The sequence below is a fragment of the Oncorhynchus kisutch genome, linkage group LG14, assembly GCF_002021735.2.
Source record: "Oncorhynchus kisutch isolate 150728-3 linkage group LG14, Okis_V2, whole genome shotgun sequence".
Lineage (NCBI taxonomy): Eukaryota > Metazoa > Chordata > Actinopteri > Salmoniformes > Salmonidae > Oncorhynchus > Oncorhynchus kisutch.
Window position 1 is genome coordinate 45801425 of NC_034187.2, and position 25270 is coordinate 45826694.

The 25270-nt window shown below is 42.3% G+C and overlaps 1 protein-coding gene across 3 annotated transcripts in view; it reads left to right on the forward strand.

Moving 5' to 3' along the window:
- Positions 1-1086: 1086 nt before the first annotated feature.
- The window catches only part of nid2a (nidogen 2a (osteonidogen)), a 99785-nt gene continuing 75601 nt past the window's right edge, over positions 1087-25270 (forward strand). For all 3 annotated transcript variants that reach the window (XM_020500804.2, XM_020500806.2, XM_020500805.1), the window contains exons 1-4: positions 1087-1417; positions 3413-3715; positions 10302-10540; positions 15081-15739. In XM_020500804.2, coding sequence (XP_020356393.1) covers positions 1214-1417; positions 3413-3715; positions 10302-10540; positions 15081-15739 — 1405 coding nt within the window. In that variant the 5' untranslated portion in view covers positions 1087-1213. The remainder of the gene's footprint in view (positions 1418-3412; positions 3716-10301; positions 10541-15080; positions 15740-25270) is intronic.

The window sequence follows — 25270 nt, forward strand, 5'->3', positions numbered from 1 at the left end:
GACGAGGCAAGGAAGAGCCGTCTCCAAGTCCTGATTGGTTCGCTCCAACTGAGATAACGTTGCGGAGCTGATCCGAGTCTGCTGGGTCAGTCATTGCCAGTTCGTAATAATACATCAAAAGATTGGTCAGAAAACCAGTGGTTTTAATCAGCTTATGCTTCCTTCAATTTTTTAAAATTGAAGTTGATTAAGGTAAGCAGAGTAAAGTGTTTACATGACTGTTGCCATACTTGGCCTACTGCCATAATCAGTTAAATATTGAATTATTAGTGTGCATGTAAACATAATGAATTATTAGTGTGCATGTAAACATAATCACAGAGAAGGACCTTTCTTTTTAACCACAGCTCATAGAAATGCGCTCTTTTCACATATGTAGACACTGGTTTGGTGCTGGAGATGATGAATATGAGGTTGAAAAGTGGCGGAATTGTCCTTTAAGTTGGCTAGTAAATAAAGATCCATCTGGTATGATCATCGTGACCCACTAGAGACAGACGTAAATTCAACGTAATTTCGTAAAAATTATGTGGAAATAACGTTGATTCAATCAGTATGTGCCCATTGGGAATGCTTAAATTACATCGCAACTGCAAAACGAGGCCCTGGTCTCTCTCTCTTTCTCTCAATTCAATTCAATTCAATTCAATTCAATGGGCTTTATTGGTATGGGAAACATATGTTAACATTGTCAAAGCAAGCAAGGTAGATAATATACAATATCTCTCTCTCTCATCAATGGGCTAGCCTTGAACAAAAAAAGAGACATGAACCCACGAGAACTGATATATAAAATGTTTATAATTATAAACCGTGTGAAATAATTATATTAATTACATTGTTATAACTAAAGTTCAACAATGAACATCCTGTCAATAATGTATCTAACGTTCCCATTAATTGTTGTGGATAATAGTTGCGAAAAGGTCGTGTGGATTTAAAAATGCTATTTTTCTTTTCCCAATGGAAACCAGATGGTGTCCAGGATCTTGCCAGTCAAGACAAGTGGAACCAATCAACAGTCCCTAAACTTTTAAATCCCTCCCGCTTAACTTCGGGAAAGCTTGGGTCAGACGTAGAAGTTTATGTGGGTTGAAATTCCTATAGAACCCTCTGTCGCGGTGTCCGCTTCTTCTTATCTAGATGCAAGAGCCGCCCGCTGAATTCCTATCAACCTCTGTTAGATCAATGCATAGCTTTTAAAACATTTATAATGGCGATGGGAAAATTAATGATATTTCTACTTCAGTTGTCGTGGACTGTTCATCTTGTAACAGCCATTCAGAGGAAATATATATTTCCTTATGGGACACTGAGCGGCGATTTGACTCTACAGGAGGGGGACGACGAGACGTCCAAAGTACTCGCGTTGAAGAGACCTCTCTATTTCTATGAGTCGCAGTTCAATGAGCTATACGTGAGTATGAACTATGACTAATATTTGCCTTGAACACTAAGCATTCGGGGTACATTTGGGGTTCTTGGTCATTGCACATATATGAGCACGATAATTAATATGTCAAGAGAAATTTCCTAGTACGGTCACTTAAGAAATAAATAACACGTTTAGTAATATTTTAAAACGTGTCAAACGGTGTTCTGTCGAGGTACATTGCATGTGAACATAGAGTTTAACTAGGCAAATTCAGGGTAAGGAAATTATTAAATTAATAACATCTCATTACTCGTAGCATAGCCTACTGTTTCTAAATAAGACTTTGTCATTGTCAATGGGTCGATTTTGGACATGATGGACTAGGAAAATATGCCGATATATAAGGACATTTGAATAATTATTATTAATCATTCAATTTAGTATTTTGGTTCTATGTACCAATCATGAAACACTTGCTTTCTTTGCATCTGTTACATGAGTTCATTAAAGGAAAGATTCAACCATTTGAATGTTATATCGTATTTGTGCATCTCTGAGCGATATTCTATCGATTCCCATGGTCATTTAATGTTTTTATGTGTATCTGGGCTATTCGCCGTTTAAGCAGGCAGACATTTAGCCGGTCTGACACGTTTTGCATAATGCGTCATATTGGCTGTATTTTTGCCTACTTAAATGGCGAATATCTCAGATATACACATGAACAACTGAAATGATCCCAGGAATCGATCAAACATCACTCAGAGATGCACAAAGACGATACGACATTCAAAATGGGTGTATCTTTCCATTAAGTTACTCTTAGGAATCTGTGACCATTGAGTCGCTACCCCTTCAAGGTTGTCAGAGTTGAACTCCCATGGGAAAATCACCCATTTACTCATATCAATAGATCACTTGTTAGAATCCATTCGGAGTCAGCGAAAGAGTTGTAAAACTAACATTTTACATTAAATGTAGTACAACAAAGCAATATTTAGTGCTGCATGTCAGAATAAACTTGTTTTCAACTCTATAAACTATCTGAGGAAATGTATTTTACACATGGTAACTTTTCTCAGAGCATAGAAATATCAAGGCACAATTCGCCAGACAGACAACTCGACTCAAATATATATATATTTGTCCGTTTTGAAAACAATTATCAGTTAGCAGCGGTTTTCAACTGGTTTTGTCACGGGAACCAGGTTGTCTCAGCCGCGACCCAATATTCGCATCGCGAAAAAGAATCGACGAAATACAATCGGGAAAACTATTTTTAATGCTATATTAATAGTAATTGCTATTATATGACAACATTTTTGCCCATACTCTTGATGAAGAATGTTAATAAAATCACTGCGAGACCACCAAATCAACAAAAAATTGTGCTGCAAATTGCCCTATATTGAAAACATTGTGATTAAAGAAAAAATGTTAAGATTAAAAGATAAAAAAATGTAAGTTCATTATAATTTCTACACAATTTGTTACAGGTTTAAGTTCAGACTGGAGTATTTTTTTATTTTAAAGAAACATTAGTATCATTGTTTATTTATTTTTACTGACCCACCAGTTGAGAATCGCTGAGCTAAAGTGCATGTTTTTGACACCAAGGTGAAAAAAAGTCCTTTGTAGGATCTGGTAACCCTTACAACAGCTGTACTATCACTGAGTCTAACACACTTCTTGAGAGGTCTTCCCTTTGGCCTTTAGAGCAATAAATATTGAATTCCAAATTGCCCCTCATCCCTAACTCCAAACCCCTAAGGCATCCTCTAGCTGGGAAGGATTGGATAAGCTATCTAATTTACGCCAGCTCGCCCTATGATAGGCTGGATTACATTTTTTGCTCTATTGTATCCATTCATTAAACAGTTTCAGATCTACAGGAGTGCCTAGGGGCCAGGGTTCACTTGTTAAAAATAGATGTCAATCTCAATGTGACCTCCCAGGTTAAATTAGGGGTCGATTTGCTATTCAGCACTCATTCCTATTTCCCACACTGCAACTCTTTCCCCATTCATTCTTCTCCAGGTGGCAACCAATGGCATCATCTCAGCCCAGGACCTGCCTATGGAGAAGCAGTACGTGGACGATGGCTTCCCCACCGACTTCCCCGTCATCGCCCCCTTCCTGGCAGACATCGACACCAGCCAGGGGAATGGTGCCATCTACTACCGAGTCACCGAGTCGCCCACCCTTCTCAACCGGGTGGCACAGGAGGTGCACCGGGGCTTCCCCGGCGGCCACTTCACACCCACGCATGCCGTCATCGCCACATGGGAGAACGTTGCCGCATATGAGGAGGTGACGCGTGCCACCGGGCCATCCGATAGAGTGAGTCTGCCTGTATGACTAGCTGTCTGTGCACCTGGCTGGCCGTCTGTCTATCATTTTGTTTGTCTGTCTTTCTATCGGTCCGTCTATCTCTCTGTAGCGGAGTCTGTAGCCTGTAGGGAGTTACTAAGTATACATGACTACCTCCCCCCTCCCTCCCTCTAGGGATTTGGGTCTCCCTCATCCCTAAACTGCCTCTTGACCTTTGGTCACTGGCCAGAGGTCATCAATCCAGGTCATCAGCCGTCCACTTCAACTCGTCGCCCCTCGATCCCTCTACCCTTCGTCCCCCTCCTACCCCCAAGGGCGACTGGGCATCTCTCTCCCACCCTCACAGTCTATTAGGGATCAAGTCATCATAGTATGTGTATTACCCATAGAAATAGAACTACTAGAATGGATATTCCCATTCAAGTCAATGTTCAAGTAATTATATTTCTATGGTATCGTCATGTATTACTCACAGAAAAACATGTTATGTGAAAGTCTCTCAAACCCTCCATTAGGCATGTAACTTATCATTAAGAGTGCATATTTCTGGCTAGCTACTAAAGAGATATTGCAGAGATTATGAGGACAAAAACGTAGAAAGCAGCTTGGTTTAATCAGATAACATCTACTCTACTCTGACTGTGCCAAGATCCTAGAATCCGATCAGATGTTTCGGAGTCTTATTCTCTGTAGAGCCTCTGTGGAGTGTTACCTTTCACTATAAAAACACTTGATATAAGTCTATGGGGAGAAACCAGAGAAACCATACTCTTGCCCCCTGCTCAATGGAGAGGCTTGTGCTTTCTAATAGGGGAGCAGTGTGAGACTGCCACTGCTAGTGCTAACAGTCATTATCATAATGCTTGGGCTTTACTTCATAAATTTATATATTCAATGTATTGGATTCAAATCGCACAGACAGGCTATAGTGGCTTGTACATCACACTGATAGCTCTTAGGGTTGCTTGTTCTAGAATCTATAAGGTCCTGGATAGACATATTCACAGAATACAAACCTAGATTTCACTTATCCCATTTATAATTGAACCTTTGCTAATCCCTGCCCCGGGATTTTGGGCCACCAATTGCATCGCTCCAATGGATGGCAACTGCTGTAGGGTCCGACGCCTCGGAAAAGCTCACAAGCTCATGTTTAAATTGCATAAAAGACCGTGAGGGCTATAGCAAAACTGAAACTTTTCTTTAAAAAATAACTAAATAATTGAACAGTGCACCAGTAGTACTTGCTACTGTGATTCCTGAAATGCAGTGTCTTGATGGAGTATTTTTCGAATCTAAAATTATACTTTTGTTACATTGTTTGCTACCTCGCTGGTTAGCTAGCTTGCAGTCTCATTGACCACCAAACATGGCTTACGCTAGCTAGCTAACCAATTAATATAACTTGTTTTCTCAAAATGTATATTAGCTAGCAAAGTTAGCAGTTTTGAATACAACTCCCATCTGCTGTCAACATCAGGTTATGGTTTGAGAGCACTAGTTAGCTCCAAAAGTGGTTATAGCTTTGACTGCATGCTGATTCAGAGCCATTCAGTGGCTATCCACACTACAAACATCATTTTACCAGGTTCCCGGGAAGCAATTGTAATGACAGTCCACCACTTCATGATTAGCAAAGGGTCGTTTGTGTTTAATTTCATTGTGTATTAAAAACACAGTATGAAATCATTGTGAGGGGATTTTGCCCAGTGGTTAGAAGGGGGGCGGGGTTTAGCAAAGGGTCAATTGGATTAACTAATATGTTCGCTAAGCATGAGGGTAATGTTTGTGAAAGTGTTGTCTTAGACACAGTACACCAATAATGCAATACCTTTCATGAAAAATACCAAGATTTTCCCTTCAGCTGCTATTTCATGGACTCTTGGAATCTGGAGAAACGTACACGTTCTATCTTTCAGCCGGGGCTCAGATAATTACGTTTTTAAAGGGTCCCCTTTCCAGCCGGGGCAGTACAGCGATGCCAAACAGCTTTTGTTCCATCCCACCATGAAAAGCTGAGTCACTACCCACAGGTAGGCTAAGAGTGACTGGTTGTTCGCTATGAGGGGGGGGTCCCTCAGGTTGATATGGATTGACTTCAGATTTTTGTGTATGTGCGTACATGCTTGCGTGCACATGTGTGTAATGAGGAAAGTCCCACTGACTTGAACAGCCACAATATTCAGTGTCGCCTAGTGATTCTAATGCGCGTGAATGAATAGGCTTTTCTGTTGGACCAGGGCCCACGCCTACTCTCTCAGTGAGAGAGAACAGACAGCTGTGAAGGCACACTGGAAATATTGTCTTTTGTTATTTATTAGTTCTGGGGACGCCTCTGCTCTTGCCCTTAACAAGAGTCCTCCTTGGAAACACCTCCCTTCTTGTTGAAGTCTCTAAGTGCAAGGGAACATGAGTTCCACCCTCTCTTTCCCCCAGACACCAGATAAACCAAACAATCTGAATCAAAACCATACAGCTTGTTGATTAGAGGCCTTACTGTTCTGTTTCTGTTGGATCATGTTCAGGGGGTATTGGTGCCAAAACCAGATTTTGTCCCCCTAAACCACAACCTATCCCCACATTTTATTACATTGGTCTAAGAGAACATGAAAGCGGGCTGTAAAATTAGCAGACCTGTCTGGCAACCCTGTGTGCATGTGTGTGTGTTCTTGTCTGTCCGTCCCTGTGTGTCTGTCCATCTGTCCGTCTGTGTGTGTGTGAGTTCCCATATCGTTGGAAATGCCTAATGGACTGGTTGGCAGCCTGCTCGTCTGCAGCTGCGGACGCTGCCTGAAAACCTGGCAACAAACAAACAACGGCATCTGTCTTGTGGCATTTTTGCCATTCCTCTCTCACACACACCCACCTCAAGAGGGTCTGGGAGATGTCTGGTGTGTCTGTGTCTCTGTGTGTTTGTGTGCTCCGATCCCAGACTGGCCCCTAGTCATCACTGACTCACCCAACAGATCCTTGTGGTAGTCTCCAGTTCAAGTGTTGCTGTGACATGACCAGGAATACACTCCTTGAACATCTTCGATAGACAGTATTAATGAAGTTTGTGTGTGTGTTTTTCTGTGTGTTTGTGCATGTGTGTTTTCTGTGCGCATGTGTGTGTAGGAGTTGGACTCTACAGTAAAAGCACACGCTCTTCCTCTGGCTTTTGGTTATTTACTATGTTTCCGCTTGACCGAACGTGGAGGGGAAGAAGAGAGTGTGCCAGCCAGTGTGTTTCACTTCGTTTCGGAGGAGGGGAAGCGACATTTCAAGGGGAAAGGAAAAACCTCTGGATGATCCCTCTGTGTTTTCCTTTGGGATTGGAATGGCTTTATCTCTTGGAACAACACAGCTCTCCAGCCTACCACCTCTCCAGCTCATCCAAGCCTCTGCAACCACCCCCAGCTCCAGATGTCCATCTCCCCACCTCCCTATACCCCCTGCTGGGGTTGGGGTTGGTGGTGGGTGTGTGTGTGGGGGGGGGGGGTAGAGATTGTTGGAGGTCTGTTGAAGTGTTAGCCCTTGAGCAAACATGCAGTGGTGGAAGTCTGCTCTAAACCTTGAGGATTTGGAGCAAATCTCAACAATGAGAGGGTCTGGGTGCTATCATCTCATCAGGCTCGGCACAGTGTCTCCATTACCAGTCCCCTACCTCCACATCAATTCCAACACCCCCTTCCCCCAAATGTATGCTTGCCACCCCCCCCATCTAAGCTTGTCCTCGTCCTATAGCCACACGTGGGAAGAGTAATTTACAATAACATCTTTAAACAATCTTGCATATGGGCTTGTTTTCTAAAGCTGCTCCGAGGCAGTGTGGTCTTGTAATTAGGGAACTTTTCTGTGGCGGGGGTAGGTTGGGGTAGGTTGGGGGGCTGTGGAATTAGTAAGCCTGAGGGTCTTTCTCTCTTGTCTGTCTCTTGTCTTTCTGTCTCTTGCTTTTCTCACTATTTCTCTGTTTTCTTTCTCTCTCTTTCTCTCACACATCTCTCTCTATTCTCTCTCCCTTTCTCTATTCTCACTCCCTCTCTCTCTGAACCAGATGCACGATTGTCTCTGGGGTCTGGAATGGGGGAATGAGGGTAGAGGAGGGGGTTGTTTTTACTGTGACAGTGGTGATGAAGTTGATAGCTATGCTCTGGGATAGCTTCTTGAATTACTAGAGCTGGGGGGGGGGGATTTCATACAGGTCTAGGGAGAGATAAGAGAGGTTGGGGGGGCATCTCTGTCCTCAAAGTTGAAAATACCATGCTGGGTGAGATATGGGCCTCTATCACCATTTGCTCTCATTCCCAAACTATATCAGTCTAGGTCTGTAAACTGTGTGTGGCCATCGAGAAGTCGTCTTCTCCTCTTCAACGGTTTAAGACGTAACCCCCACTCAGCCGCTCTCTTGAAGTTTTTGTATTCCCACACTTCCCACACATTTAATTAAACGGCTCAGAAAACCACACTGCTTGTAATAATAACAAATTGCACGAGACAAGACATCAAGAGCGGTTCCCCTCACAAGCCCGCTACACATTTAATTATGGTCTTTTAAGCCTTTTAGTGGTGTGCTGGACCTCTTTAAAAAGGGTGTGAAAACCAGCTTGGAGGGGGAAGAGGACAGCCTTTAAAAAACTCCATAAAGGGCATTGGGGGAAATGTTTCCGGTGGGGGCACATTTGGTGAGAAACCCCGGCTTGTAAAAACGGTGACGCTCCTGTAAAAGTTGGAGGACAGGAATGATATTCGGTCAACATTTTGGAGTGGGGGGTCGGGGGGAGAGTGGTGTGAAGTTTAAACATGGGGAGTGAGTGTTAAAATGTTAGAAGATGACTGTCTGTCCCCTGGGCACTAATAGGCAGAGGATAAGAAATGGAATCCAGTGCACTGTACTATACTGTACTTGGAAAGAGCTGTTACAGAGTTTGATTGAAGCTCTGTTCACTTTCAGTTGGCTCTTAAAGAAGTGTCTTTTTGATTCTGGACTCTAAACACTTCTGTTATTGCACAGATAATGCTACCACAGTTTGTTGCTTACACGGTTAAATCCTTACTTGAGACTTATACACAAAATGTCAACTTTTGTGTGAATCATACATTGATGTCAATGGGAGTCCAAAATACCCATTTTTATTCTGTTCCAATGTTTTCCATAAGCACCGGCCGTTGGCTAAACAGCCAGCTACTTTTTCCATGAGAATGCCCCTGTCTCTATGTGTGTGCGGGGTGCGCATCAACCACTTTGTGTACCGTTAGCATCATGCTAACGAAAACGGTCCTCTTGTACATAGAATCGCATCAGTAAGAGAGCCATTCAAGTGGCTCCCTAATTTGTATTCTGGTAGTCTACCATTTCTGTTTGGCCATTATCTGCAGTTACATTTTGAAAACATTCGATGAAGATGGTGAATCCTCACTGCAGGAACAATTGGTAGTGGAGAGAGCTTTTTTTCTGGTCCAAAATATGATAAAATAAATATTGAATTATTATAAAAGCCCATGATACTTATATGCTATTTGTTAAAGATATTGATATAGACCTACTTATTTAATGAAAGTGTAGACAATGGAGTAGTAGTTTCTGTGTAGCAGAAACACATGCTTCATCATATATGTTGCTATCAGGTTTCAGGTAAGACCCAAGTGCAGACTGTGTTGAAGTAACAATGTTTATTGCAACAACAGGGGCAGGCAAATGACAGTAGTGGGGCAAAGGCACAGGACGGCAGGCAGGCTCAGAGTCAGGACAGGCAAGGGTCAAAACCAAGAAGATGAGAAAAAGAGAGATGGGGAAAAAGCAGGAGCTGAGCCAAAATGCTGGTTGACTTGAACAAACAAGACAAACTGGCAACAGACAGACGGAGAACACAGGTATAAGTACCCAGGGGATAATGGGGGAAATGGGTGACACCTGGAGGGGGTTGGTGACAAGCACAAGGACAGGTGAAATAGATCAGTGACAGTTGCAGATAGCTGAGAAAATGCCTAATAAAAGAAAGCTAAAAGAAAGCAATCATATCATGTGGAACAGTGCCAGGGAAACTAAACTAAAGCCAGGATTGCTGTCATACCTTGACTGCTTACAGGGTAAGGAAACCAATATGTCATTTTGTATCCCTTAAATGTTCTCTTAGAAAATAGCCCTGATCATATAGGCCTAGGCCTAGACGATATCAAAAACAATTAAACATACACTGAATTAATTTCAAATTGTAAAGTCATCTTTCTACTCAATACCACAACTCATTTTACCAATCTGGGAGGTAAAGTTGTTAAACTATTCAATAATTTAGCTTTGTATTTCAGATGGAATCAAGGCATTAGAATGTGCCAGAGGCCACCAAAATAGAGCTCGTTCAGCAAAAAATTACTTAGGGGGGCATGGCACCCCGGACACCCCGAGCTCGGAGAACTCTGGCTGGCTTCTCCATGTACTTAGGAAAAACACTGCTGTTAGCTAGTCACTTGAAATAAAAGCGTCTTCAAATTCCATGAACAGTAAATGCCATGCAAAACATTTCCAATGAAACTGTAAAGGTAAAATGCAAGATTGCAAACTAAAAGGGCATTGTGCGAACAGTGCACTTACTCCACCCTCTTATCTCCTCTGTAGTTGAACACGTTCCAGGCGGTGGTGGCGTACGATGAGAATGACTCCTATGCCCTCTTCCTCTACCCCGAGGACGGACTGCATTTCTTTGGGACGCGCCCTAAAGAGTCCTACAATGTGGAGATTGAGCTGCCGGCTAGAGTTGGCTTTAGCAGAGGAGAAGTGTCCTTCATATTTTCTCGGATGGAGGGACCCTACTACAGCGTCACCAGCAATGAGCAGAGTCTAAAGAACCTCTACCAGTAAGTACAGGACATCACTACTCCTTATGTCATAAGTCCCAAACATAGAGTTAGTTACAGTTGAAGTCGGAAGTTTACATACACTTAGGTTGTAGTCATTAAAACTCATTTTTCAACCACTCCACAAATTTCTTGTAAACAAACTATAGTTTTGGCAAGTCGGTTAGAACATCTACTTTGTGCATGACACAAGTAATTTTTCCAACAATTGTTTACAGACATATTATTTCACTTATAATTCACTGTGTCACAATTACAGTGGGTCAGACGTTTACATACACTAAGTTGACTGTGCCTTTAAACAGCTTGGAAAACTCCAGAAAATGACATCATGGCTTTAGAAGCTTTTGATAGGCTAATTAACAAAATTAACATAATTTGAGTCAATTGGAGGTGTACCTGTGCATTTCAAGGCCTACCTTCAAACTCAGTGCCTCTTTGCTTGACATCATGGGAAAATCAAAAGAAATCAGCCAAGACCTCAGAAAAAAAATTGCGGCCCTCCACAAGTCTCGGTTACAAGTCCTTGGGAGCAATTTCCAAATGCCTGAAGGTACCACATTCATCTGTACAAACAATAGTACGCAAGTATAAACACCATGGGACCACGCAGCCGTCATACCTCTCAGGAAGGAGGCGCGTTCTGTCTCCTAGAGATGAACGTACTTTGGTGCTAAAAGTGCAAATAAATCCCAGAACAACAGTAAAGTGTCACGATTGTCGTTGGAAGCATACTCGAGCCGAGGTTCCGGACTGTGGACCGTTGCAGGAGGTTCCGGACTGCAACCATTGCAGGAGGATCCGGACTGTGGACCGTCGCAGGAGGTTCCGGACTATGGACCGTCACCGGGAGCTCTGGACTGGGAATACGCACTGTAGGCCTGGTGCGTAGGGCCGGAACAGGTGGCACCGGACTGGTGACACGCACTTCAGGGTTTGTGCGAGGAGCTGGTACAGGACGTACCGGACTGGGGAGACGCAGTGCGTGGAGCTGGCACAGTACGTATTGGGCTGTGGAGGCGTACTGGAGACCTGGTGCGTATAGCCGGAAGAAGGAAACCAGATCCCGCAGGGAGTGTCTATGACAATTAAGTACTTTTTCTACAACTGTGTGACCTTATGGTTCACCTCGCTCAATTGTACCTGAACGATGACACACTTCGCAAGGCGAGTGCGGGGAGCTGGCACAGGACGTACTGGGCTGTGGAGGCGCACTGGAGACCTGGTGCGTAAAGCCGGCACACATGGCACCGGACAAATTACACGCTCCTCAAAGCAAGTGTGGAGAGCTGGCACATGACTTACTGGGCTGTGGATGTGTACTGGAGACCAGGTGCTTGGAGCCGGCACAGATTTCACCAGACTAATAGCACGCTCCTCAGGACGAGTACGGGGAGCTGACTCAGGTGGCATTAAACTGCTAACACGCTCCTTAGGGCATCTTCCACCAACTCCACAACTCTCTCCGTTCTATCTCCTCCAATATCTCCATCCACTCACTAACGGTCTCTGACTCTATCCGTTCACTCTTGTCCAGTTTCTCCCTCTTCTCCCAGACTGGCTCTGGTTCACTCCTCGGCTACCCCTTGTGCCCCCACCCCAAAAAATTGCGCTGTTTCTTTGGCTTTCCATGTGGCCATGAACCCTGGCGCCGTCGCTGTCCTCCCTTCTCTCCTTGTGTCTGCCGCCAAAGAAGGCGATCCTGTCCTGCCAGGATTTCCTCCCAAGTCCAGGATCCCTTCCCATCCAATATCTCCTCCCAAGTCTAGGATACCTTATCCTCCTGAGCACGCTGCTTGGTCCTGTTGTGGTGGGATATTCTGTCACAATTGTCTTGGAAGCATACTCGGCCCAACGTGCAGCGTGATCTGGGTTTCACATCTTTTTTATGTAAGTAAGTGAACCGCACAACAAAACAACAAAGAAACAACAAAACGTGACTACGTGGTACACAAAATAATATCCCACAAACACAGGTGGGAACAATAACTACCGTAATTTCCGTACTATAAGCCGCTACTTTTTTCCCACGCTTTGAACCTCCCGGCTTATGCAATGACGCGGCAAATTTATGGATTTTTCCCGCTTTCACAAGAATCATGCCGCCAAAAAACTGAGCACTGTCACATAATGTGACGTAAGTCGAGCGTGCTCAAACTTCCCATCATTCTGATTACGGTAGTCATTTTGTCACCCTCATCATGGCAAGGACACGGAGAAATGCATTGTTGTGAAAGTCAACAAGAAAGGATGGATGACGGAAGGCCTAATGAATGAATGGCATACGGAGTGTTACGGCAAGCGACCGGGAGGATTCTTTCACAACAACAAGGCATTGCTCGTGTTGGACAGCATGAGGGCCCACATAACAGATTCTGTGAAAGAAGCCATCAAGAGGACAAACTCAATTCCAGCTGTGATTCCTGGGGGCACAACAAAGTATTTGCAGCCACTCGACATCAGTGTAAATCGCATTTAAGGTGGCGCTCCGTGTTCAGTGGGAGGCTTGGATGACAAGCCTCCCACTGCATGCGAAGAGTAACTTATGGTCAAGTCTGCCAATGGGTCCTGACAGCGTGGAGCATTGTCAAAAAATCCACTATCATCAACGGGTTTCGAAAGGCTGGACTGCTGCGTGTTGAAGAGGGCAGCATGAGCTCAGCAGGGAATTTGCCCCCGGATAAAAGTGACGAGAGCGACAATGAAAACGATCCAACATCGGATGAAGCAATTCTGAGGCTATTCAACTCCGACACCGAAGGAGATGACTTCAGTGGTTTCAGTGCAAAGGAGGAGGAAGATAGTGACCAATGACTTTCTTGGTAGGCAACTGTTTACTGCTATTTAAAAAATAATAATTTACAAGCCGTGTTTCGTTAAAGCCTATTTATTTTTGTTACAAGCCATTTTTCGTTTAAAAGCCTATTTATTTCTGTTACAAGCCGTGTTTCGTTAAAGCCTATTTATTTTTGTTACAAGCCGTGTTTCGTTTAAAAGCCTATTTATTTTGTTACAAGCCGTGTTTCGTTTAAAGGCTGTGTAAAGTTAATTTGTTTCAATGTACCGGTAGGCACCTGCAGCTTATAGACATGTGCAGCTTATTTATGTACAAAATACATATATTTTTTAAATCCAGTGGGTGCGGTTTATATTCAGGTGCGCTTAATAGTCCAGAAATTACAGTACTTAAATATGATCCCCAATTAGAGACAACGTTTACCAGCAGCCTCTAATTGGGAATCATACAAATCACCAACATAGAAATAATAGACTAGAACCCCACATAGAAATAATAAACTAGAATACCCCCAGTCACACCCTGACCTACTACACCATAGAGAAACAAAGGCTCTCTATGGTCAGTGCGTGACATAAAGAACCTTTGAAGATGCTGGAGGAAACAGGTACAAATGTATCTATATCCACTGTAAAACGAGTCCTATATTGACATAACCTGAAAGCCTGCTCAGCAAGGAAGAAGCCACTGCTCCAAAACCGCCATAAAAAAGCCAGACTACGGTTTGCAACTGCGCACAAAAATGTTACTTCTTGGAGAAATGTCCTCTGGTCTGATGAAACAAAAATAGAACTGTTTGGCCATAATGACCATCGTTATGTTTGGAGGAAAAAGGGGGAGGCTTGTAAGCCGAAGAATACCATCCCAACCGTGAAGCACGGGGGTGGCAGCATCATGTTGTGGGGGTGCTTTGCTGCAGGAGGGACTGGTGCACTTCACAAAATAGATGGCATTATGAGGGGGGGAAATGATGTGGATATATTGAAGCAACATCTCAAGACATCAGTCATCAGTCAGATTGGTTGCAAATGGGTCTTCTAAATGGACAATGACCCCAAGCATACTTCCAAAGTTGTGGCAAAATGGCTTAAGGACAACAAAGTCAAGGTATTGGAGTGGCCATCACAAAGCCATGACCTCAATCGCATAGAACATTTGTTGGCAGAACTGAAAAAGCGTGTGTGAGCAAGGAGGCCTACAAACCTGACTCAGTTACACCAGCTCTGTCAGAAGGAATGGGCCAAAATTCACCCAACTTATTGTGAGAAGCTTGTGGAAGGCTACCTGAAACGTTTGACCCAAGTTAAACAATTTAATGGCAATGCTACAAAATACTAATTGAGTGTATGTAAACTTCTGACTCACTGGGAATGTGATGAAATAAATAAAAGCTGAAATAAATCATTCCCTCTACTATTATTGTGACATTTCACATTCTTAAAATAAAGTGGTGATCCTAACTGACCCAAGACAGGGATTTTTACTAGGATTAAATGTCAGGAATTGTGAAAAACTGAGTTTAAATTTGGGTAAGGTGTATGTAAACTTCTGACTTCAACTGCATATCGAATAGCTTATCTGAGGTTATAAAGCTGGTTTTTAAGGTTTTTAAGTGTTCCAACTGTTTTGACACATTTTACAGAGACCTTATGTAAGGACTTCGTAGCAAGATAGATAGTACATGCAGTTTCCTTCTCCTGAAATGCATAAAGATGCTTCTTCTCCTTTTCTTCCTTTCCTCAGGGTTGGCAATACTGGCGTACCTGGTGTATGGCTCTTCCACATCGGCAACCGCTACTCCTTCGAGAATGTTGTGCCCGCCTCTGTGGGTGGTGCTCTCGCCACACCACCTCCTCGAGGCCAGGAGGGCGATGACAGCACCACTGCAGAGTACCCCGAAACCTTCGAAGAAGAACCCGACGAGGACTATCCACCCATCGCCGACCCTGACTTCCTGTCCCCCACTATCCCAGAGTTCCTCCAGCCCTCACACTTGGACCATGACGCCTTCCCAGGTCAAGCCCGCCTGCAACCCTATGGAGGTGACCTTCCTTTAACCTCTGACCCCCAGTATCGTGAAAATGACAACCATGGCAAGCCACCTCCAGCATCCGGTCCGTCGGGTCCAGGGGAGTACCCGGCCAACTACCCAGCCCGGGATCCTGAGCCCAGGAACCAGCCCCACCAGCCCCCTCTGGAGGACGTGAAACAACAGCAGCAGCTCCAGCCCCAGGCACAAGCCCCCCAGGTGTTCCCTCGACCGGAGCACACGGTCCTGGAGGTGTTCCCCAACAACCGGGGAGAGAGCAGCCCTCATATGGAGAGTGATCCCCCACTTGCCCCCCATGGCGGACATTTTGTTAGCGTGGTGGAGGAGGAGGACGTGGACTTTGACACAGGAGGTGGGTTCAAGTCTGAAGTTCTCTCTTAAGCTAGCTATTTCGGTCAGTGTTCTTCACTGTGGGGTCCTGAGAACCCACAGTGGATTTGCAGACTTTTAGTCTAACCCAGTACTTGTAACATACCTGATGCAACTCATGACCTCCTCTTGTATACTCATGTGTATCACCTTTTGTCTTTTTTGTTTTTTGTCCGCCTTTCACTCTGTCCATCTGTAAACCAGCTTCGCACTCAAGGCTGGATAGGACCTGTTCTCATTCACCATAATGCCTTGGTTTCATTGTTTATATCTCTGATACACTCTTGACCTGTAAGCTGGTCACTTCTGTTTATAATTGAAACAGCCTTTCCTCACTCTGACACCATCCAAGGGTCAGTATTTGTATTTATTAGGGATCCCCATTAGCTTAATGTGTTTGGAACCCAGGAAGAGTAGTTGCTGCCTTGGGGATTGTGAAGATACCTCTGGTGGCATGTCTTGTGGGTATGCATGTGTGTCCGAGCTGTGTGTTAGTAGTTTAAATAGACTCCTCGGTGCATTCAGTAAGTCAACACATCTTACAAAAACAATAGTGATGAAGTCAATCTCTCCCCCACTTTGAGCCATGAGAGATTTACAATATTAGCTCTCCGTGTACATTTAAGGGCCAGCCGTGCTGCCTTGTTCTGAGCAAGTTGTAATTTTCCGAGGTCCCTTTTTGTGGCACGTGACCACTAGACAAAACAATAGTCCAGGTGTGACAAAGCTAAGGCCTGCCAGGTGTGACAAAGCAAAGCTTTATTATGGACAGACTTCTCCACATCTTAGCTACTGTTGTATCAACATGTTTTGATAATGACAGCTTACAATCCAGAGTTTCTTCAAGCAGTTTAGTTTAGGATTTAGTGATTGATTTGTCCCAAATATAATGCTTTCAGTTTTTGAAATATTTAGGACTAACTTATTCCTTGCCACCCATTCTGAAATTAACTGCAGCTCTTTATTAAGAGTTGCAGTGATTTCACTTGCTGTAGTAGCTGACATGTATAGTGTTGAGTCATCTGCATACAAAGACACTCTGGCTTTAGCCAAAGCCAGTAGCATGTCATTAATAAAGATTGAAAAAAAGTAAAGGGCCTAGACAGATGCCCTGGGGAATTCCTGATTCTATCTGGAGAGGCTTCCATTAAAGAACACCCTCTGTGTTCTGTTAGACAGGTAACTCTTTATCCACAATATAGCAGGGGGTGTAAAGCCATAACACATACATTTAGCATTTTATCATAGCATTTTATCTGGTCAAACACAATTTTGGGATGAAAAAATTGTTTGAAAATGTCAGTGAAGACACTTGCCAGTTGATCCGCGCATGCTTTGAGTACACGTCCTGGTAATCCATCTGGCCCTGCGGCTTATTGAACGTTGAACTGTTTAAAGGTCTTGCTCACATCGGCTACCGAGACTGTGACACAGTCATCCAGAAAAGCTGGTGCTCTCGTGCATGCTAAATATCATATGTCCTAATTGTAGAGGTTGTTTATATTATAACTTAAAAGCTGTTATATAGTGCGGCCCTTGTTTGCCGTTGTGAATCAGAATGATTTGCTTTTAAATTGTAATAAATATGAATAGATGTATTATAGGGCTAGGATAAAGGATTATATCATTTAAAAAACCTGCCTAGGTTCTCTATTGGAGTAGGCCTATATGATTCTAAAATAATTGTTATGACCTTTTACATTTAAAAAATACATCTCAATATAAAAAATGTAAAGGATGATTATTCTTCTGATACACACCGGCAAATATATAGATTAGATATTGTCAACAGGGTTGTTGTCTCTAGTGTATGTGGGCTGGTTAACACTGGGATAAAGTGATTAAAGTTGACGGTTAAACTAATACAACAATTGGCATATGGAAGCGAGAGAAAGGTGTATTATATATTTCTATATAAGCTATTTATGCTACCTATTATATTCTTGATCCTAATGATATAGGCCTAGGTGTAAAACAGCTGTGGTGATTAAAAACAATGTGTAGGGTGGAGAGCGGTTGGTTTTACAGTTTTACTCGTTCTGGATTGTCAGTACTGCATGTGTTCTTGGCTGTCGTGCCGTGGCTGTGTCGGAATCGATTGTGAGTAGAACTTGAGTATGCTTTCCTATAAGAGAGTGCCTGGGGTTGGCTTGGGGTTGGCTCTGGCACAGCCATAGCATGATACAATAGGATATAATGTGATGCCTAAGCAGAATTTTTACTTGCAGTTATTAGCGGCCGTTAGAATCTATGTTCCTTTTTCCTTCTTCTTTTTCTTCTCTTGACTTTATATTGCGCTTGGCATCTTTGATAAATTAGGTCCATTACCGCCACAGACCTTGTTTGTCTTTCAGTCACCCACGTGGGTATAACCAATGAGGAGATGGCACATGGGTACCTGCTTCTATAAACCAATAAGGAGATGGGAGAGGCAGGACTTGCAGTGCGATCTGCGTCAGAAATAGAACTGATTTCTATTTTAGTCCTTGGCAACACAGACGCTCGTTGGCGCCCACGAGCAGTGTGGCTGCAATCATTGAGTAACTTAGATTTCTACATTTATTTTTGCAACGCTTGCGCACGCGACGCAAGCAGTGTGGTCAGTCTGTTAGAGCCTTGCTAGGGCTTTCAAATATTAGCATGTATAAGATCGTGCTGTTATTATTGTTACACATTTTTTTCCTGACTGTTTTCCATTTTATTTGGTTAGTTCTCTTAGGCATCCTCATAGATAATTATGTTATCATGGGACTACCCATATTTCCCTCTGGTCAATGGCAATTGGCGGCCAAGGGTTTGCCTTAGGACACAAATGTGCGTCATGAGTCAGGGAGATGGTCTGATGGTCTTAGTGACAACAGACCTAGATATGGGGGAGGTTTTAGTGGGTGGAATATTAGGACAATTGGAGGTTTACAAAGTTGCAGCTACAGTATGCTTAACAGTGCACATTATTATGATACAGCTATATGGACACTTAATTATCATTGTACTTTTTAATGGTAAGTTTACAAACATTGGTTGTGGTAAGTATAATTGAAACTTGGTTATCATTATGGTAAGTGGGGAAATAAGTATAGCAAGCTGTAATGGCTTAGCAGATCATAAATAAAGAAGATACATTTTTACATGGCTAAAAGAGAAAGAATATAATATCTGTTGTTTACAGGAAACTCATTCTACAAATATAGATGAGGTTGGGTGGAAAAAGAACTGGGAGGGAGAAATATATTTTTGTCATGGACAAAGAAATTTAAAAGGGGTGATTATACTAATTAATACAAATTTTGATCTGATTGTGCAAACAGATCCGCAAGGAAGATGGATTATACTAAATATGCTACTGGACCAAAAACAGATCTGGCTAATTAATCTATATGGGCCAAATAATGATGATCCACACTTTTTCTAAAATATATATAATAATCTATTGAGCTCACAAGCAACAAAATAATATATTATTATGGTGGGAGATTATAATATTGTTTTAAGTACCTCAATGGATCGTAAAGGAAATCATTCTACAAATGATCACCCTCAAGCACTTAAGGCGATTACAAAGATCATGGATACATTAGAACTAGTGGATATATGGAGGTTGAAAAACCCTGACCTAGTGAGATATACATGGAGGAGGCTTAATCAAGCTAGACGTCTTGATTACTTCCTAGTCTCGTTCTTCCTGGCATCAAAAGATTTAAAAGTATTAATAGCAGACTGAATGCGACCGCACCACCATCTAATTGGCCTCCATATAACTCTTACAGAATTTCCATGTGAATGGGGATATTGGAAAATTAATCAAAGCCTTTGGGATGACAATTTGTTAACTAAGAGAAAATAATTAATAATTAACTTTTTTTTGTACAACATACAGTAGGTACAGCAGATCCCCTTATTGTATGGGACACTTTCAAATGTACTTTTAGAGGCCATTCAATACAATACTCATCATTAAAACAAAAGCAGTTTAGGTTAAAAGAGATTAGACTAATAAAGGAAATAGAGAAGTATCAGTGGCGGTAGATGGTAATGGAACTGTACTATAGAGGCACAAAATAGGTTAGAGGAAAAACAAAAAGAAATGGAGGTAGTTATTCAAGAATGATCAAGTGTAATGTATTACAAAAATAAAGCAAATTGAATGGAAAATGGAGAAAAATGCATAACATTTTTCTTGAATCTTCAACACAGAAATTCTACCAAAAAGAATTTACAGAAACTCATTACAAATGGAGTTATCCATGATTCAACAAATTATATTTTGAAAGAGGAAGCAAAATATTTTAAGCGTGTTTTCTTTTCAGTCTCCATTTTCACTGAATGATGATAGCTGTAAGGATTTCTTTCATAATAATAATAATAATGTAAAATTAACAAATTTACAGAAAGACCGGTGTGAAGGATAATTTACAGAAGAGGAACTTTTTGAGGCAATAAAATCTTTAATTGGAGATAATGTACGACAATTACTTGAAACAATTGAACATTATGAAACATTGAAGATACCAGGTCTGGTATCATAGTAGATCATAGTAGATTTTAAAAAGGGGTTTGACAAATTATGATTAGAATTTATATAGAAATGCATGGAATACTTTAATTTTGGTGAATCTCTTATAAAATGGGTTAAAGTTATATACAGCAACCCCGGACGTAAAATAGTAAACAATGCTTACTTCTCAGAAAGTGTTGAGCTTTTAAGAGGAGTAAAACAAGGCTGTCCGTTGTCTCCATATTAAAATTTGATCCAACAAGAACATCAAGAGGTTAGAAATCCAGGGGATAAAAACAAGTGTCAATGTATGCTGATGACTCTTCGAGTCCTTGTTTTTTTTCTTAAATTCGCAATCTGGATCCCTGCACAGTCTCATTGAAGATCTTGATTAGTTTTCTAGCCTCTCTGGATTAAAACCTAATTATGACAAGTGTACCATATTTCGTATTGGATCATAAAAAAATTGTGTTTACACTACCGTGCAGTTTACCAATAAAATGAGCAGATGGTGAAGTAGACATACTTGGTTTTCACATCTAGAAAACTATAAATGAACTTACCACAATTCATTTCAATAGAAAGTTATCAAAAATAGATAAGATATTGCAACCATAGAGAGGTAAATACTTGTCTATTTATGGAAAAATTACATTGATTTATTCTTTGGTCATATTACAGTTTACTTACTTACTAATGGCATTGCCTACTCCAGATGATTTTTATATACCCTTTGTTGGCAATGACAGAGGTCAAATGTTTTCTGTATGTCTTCACAAGGTTTTCACACACTGTTGCTGGTATTTTGGCCCATTCCTCCATGCAGATCTCCTCTAGAGCAGTGACGTTTTTGGTCTGTTGCTGGGCAACACGGACTTTCGACTCCCTCCAAAGATTTTCTATGGGGTTGAGATCTGGAAACTGGCTAGGCTTCTTACGAAGCCACTCCTTCGTTGCCCGGGCAGTGTGTTTGGGATCATTGTCATGCTGAAAGACCCAGCCACGTTTCATCTTCAATGCCCTTGCTGATGGATGGAGGTTTCACTCAAAATCTCACGATACATGGCTCCATTCATTCTTTCCTTTACACGGATCAGTCGTCCTGGTCCCTTTGCAGAAAAACAGCCCCAAAGCATGATGTTTCCACCCCCATGCTTCACAGTAGGTATGGTGTTCTTTGGATGCAACTCAGCATTCTTTGTCCTCTAAACACGACGAGTTGAGTTTTTACCAAAAAGTTCTATTTTGGTTTCATCTGACCATATGACATTCTCTCAATCTTCTTCTGGATCATCCAAATGCTCTCTAGCAAACTTCAGACGGGCCTGGACATGTACTGGCTTAAGCAGGGGGACACGTCTGGCACTGCAGGATTTGAGTCCCTGGCCGCGTAGTGTGTTACTGATGGTAGGCTTTGTTACTTTGGTCCCAGCTCTCTGCAGGTCATTCACTAGGTCCCCCCGGGTGGTTCTGGGACTTTTCTTTCTTGGGATCATTTTGACCCCACGGGGTGAGATCTTGTGTGGAGCCCCAGATCGAGGGAGATTATCAGTGGTCTTGTATGTCTTCCATTTCCTAATAATTGCACCCACAGTTGATTTCTTCAAACCAAGCTGCTTACCTATTGCAGATTCAGTCTTCCCAGCCTGGTGCAGGTCTACAATTTTGTTTCTGGTGTCCTTTGACAGCTCTTAGGTCTTGGCCATAGTGGAGTTTGGAGTGTGACTGTTTGAGGTTGTGGACAGGTGTATTTTATACTGATAACAAGTTCAAACAGGTGCCATTAATACAGGTAACGAGTGGAGGACAGGAGCCTCTTAAAGAAGAAGTTTACAGGTCTGTGAGAGCCAGAAATCTTGCTTGTGACCAAATACTTATTTTCCATAATTTGCAAATAAATTCATAAAAAATCCTACAATGTGATTTTCTAAATTTCTTAAAATCATTTTGTCTGTCATAGTTGAAGTGTACCTGTGATGGAAATTACAGGGCTCTCTCATCTTTTTAAGTGGGAGAACTATTGGTGGCTGACTAAATACCTTTTTGCCCCACTGTATACCCGTTTCATCTGAGGACAAAAATGTTGACAGCTGCGCCATACAGGTTGCAAAATAAATGGGAAGAGATTTTCGATGTACCAAATCCATGGCACATGGTTTATGAACTGGCACAAACAACTACACTAGACTCAACACTTAGTTTTTCGATTTAAATGATTACATAAAATTCTTGCCACCAACAGAATGCTATATATATATGGGGCATACAACAATCTCAGCTCTGTAGATTTTGTTGCGAAGAGACAGAATCAATAGATAACGTATTCTAGTATTGCCTGTCTCTGGTCACAGGTTCAGGAATGGTTAAAAAATCACAACTTGCACATAAAATGAACCTTACAAATCAGCAGTGTTGGGCCATAGCCAATCAATCAATAATATAATAATACTCGTAGGAAATATTTTCATCTTTAGCTCACATTCTGTGAATAATATATGATTAGAAAGATTCAACATTTTTGTAAAACATCACAGCACAATTGAAAAATATATGGCACACGGAAACCAACCAAGGGTGGTCTATGGTTGTAGGTGGGATGAGCTGAGAGTGGCCGAGGGTTGGGATTAAAGAGTTTGTTTGGTAATGTATTGTTATATATAAAAGTACCATGTATGTAAAATGTATGTATATGTGGCAAAAAAAAAACTAGGTGGAGAGGTTTAAAAAAGAAGAATGCCGCTCTCCCCACAGGTGTGATTACTACCTATGAGGGTTTAGAGCTTGAGGTAGTCACCTCATACAAGTACTTGGGAGTATGGCTAGACAGTACACTGTCCTTCTCTCAGTACATAGCCTGCAGTTTGACAAGGTTAAATCTAGACTTGGTTTCCTCTATTGTAATCACCCCTCTTTCACTCAGCAGCCAAACTAACCTTGATTCAGATGACCATTTTACCCATGCTAGATTATAGACACGTAATTTATAAATTGGCAGGTAAGTGTGCTCTCGAGCGGCTAGATGTACTTTACCATTCGGCCGTCAGATTTGCCACCAATGCTTCTTATGACACATCACTGCACTCTATACTCTGTAAACTGGTCATCTCTCTCTATACCCGTCGCAAGATCCACTGGTTATTTATAAAAACCCTCTTAGGCCTCACTCCCCTCTATCTGTGATATCTACTGCAGCCCCCATCCTCCACGTACAACACCCGTTCTGCTAAAGGTCCCTAAAGCACACACACATCCCTGGGTCGCTCCTCTTTTCAGTTCGCTGCAGCAAGTGACTGGAACGAGCTGCAACAAACACTCAAACGGGTCAGTTTTATCTCCATCTCTTCATTCAAAGACTCAATCATGGACACTCTTACTGACAGTTGTTGCTGTTTTGCGTGGTGTATTGTTGTCTCTACCTTCTTGCCCTTTGTGCTGTTGTCTGTAAAAGATGTGACCAATACATGTAGATTTTTTCATTCCTATGCTGTTTGTAATTACCCTGGTAGGTTGACTGATAACCTGAACCAGGTTGCAGGCACTGGTTACAGTGAAGCTTTTTCTTGAGTGGACAGCTTGATGAAAGCCAGTCAATATTTAAATCACCCGGAAAATATACCTCTCTGTTGATATCGCATACATTATCAAGCATTTCACACATATTATCCAGATACTGTTAGCACTTGGTGGTTGACAGCAGCTTCCCACAAGAAGGGGCTTTTGGTGAAGCAGATGAACCTGTAGCCATGTTACATCAACAGTATTTAACATGAGATCCTCTCTGAGCTTTACAGGAATGTGGTTCTGAATATAAACAGCAATACCTCCACCTTTGGCATTTCTGTATTTTCTGTAAATGTTATAACCATGTATTGCTACCACTGTATTATCTAAGTGAGTTTCAGAGATCTGATACTAGCAAGTTATTGATTTCATGAACCTTGTTTCTTATGCCACGTGGGATATTTTTAGCACTTTTCTTGGATGCTTGATTGTTTTTTATTGCTTTACTGGGAAACTTAGCAGAAGTATACATGCACATATTACACGGTGGACTTCCTACTAGGGTACACCGTCTCAGTGCGAACAGTATCTCTGGAAAAATAGGCACATGATTACTGCATAAAATAGCTGTAGGATCAATAGAGGCATTCCGAATAGTTAGAGGGACATACAGTACATTAGGTTACTCACATTGTGTCCGCCAACGCCCCTGGGATAACATACATTTGCTGCACCATAATGACAACTCAGCGACACAATGGTAGGGATTAACTGAGCTGGGCTTGGCGCATTGATAAATCATTGTCTCAACACATCCTTTCAATGCGTGGACAGGGTCCAGGAGCCAAGGTGATTCGGATGGACTCCATTATTTCTGTAGAGCATCTTCTGTCTCCAGAAGATGTCAAAGTTATCTATAAAAGTGATTCCAACAGAGCTACAGTAATCCTTTAGCCAAGTGTGTAATGCCAGTAGCCTGCTGAATCTTTCACACCTGTAGCTCAACAATGGTACCGGACCTGAAATAATTGGCCGCTTTTGGGAATAAATCAGTGCTAGAATCAGGAATTTTAAATACATTTTCAGAAGTTCCGAGCTAGCTCTCCTAATGCCGTTTGACCCCACATGGATTTAGACGGCATCAGCTCCTGGCAGCTGTCATAGAATGGTCGGAAGCAACCTTGTGAGATCCTGTACTCGTGCTCCAGGATAGCAAAGAGTTTTTCCCTCGCGAACCAAGGTGTCTCTTACCATAGAAATGCCGATGAACATCCACCAACTCATCCAGGAGCATCCCACCAACTCCATTCTCCAGGGAAGGGGGAGACCCCTTCTGGGAGGGATCCCTGCAGAGAACCAGCCTGTCGGCTGTGGGGAGCCGACACGGCGGCAACACTTCCACCAGGCCAGAGTGGCGTCCGGCTACAGGGGTGGAGAAGAAAGAAAAAGTAGGCGGGCGTGGATTCCCCAGTAGTTTGTGTAGGTTCACTACCCGTTTGATAAAAGTAGCCACTTCAC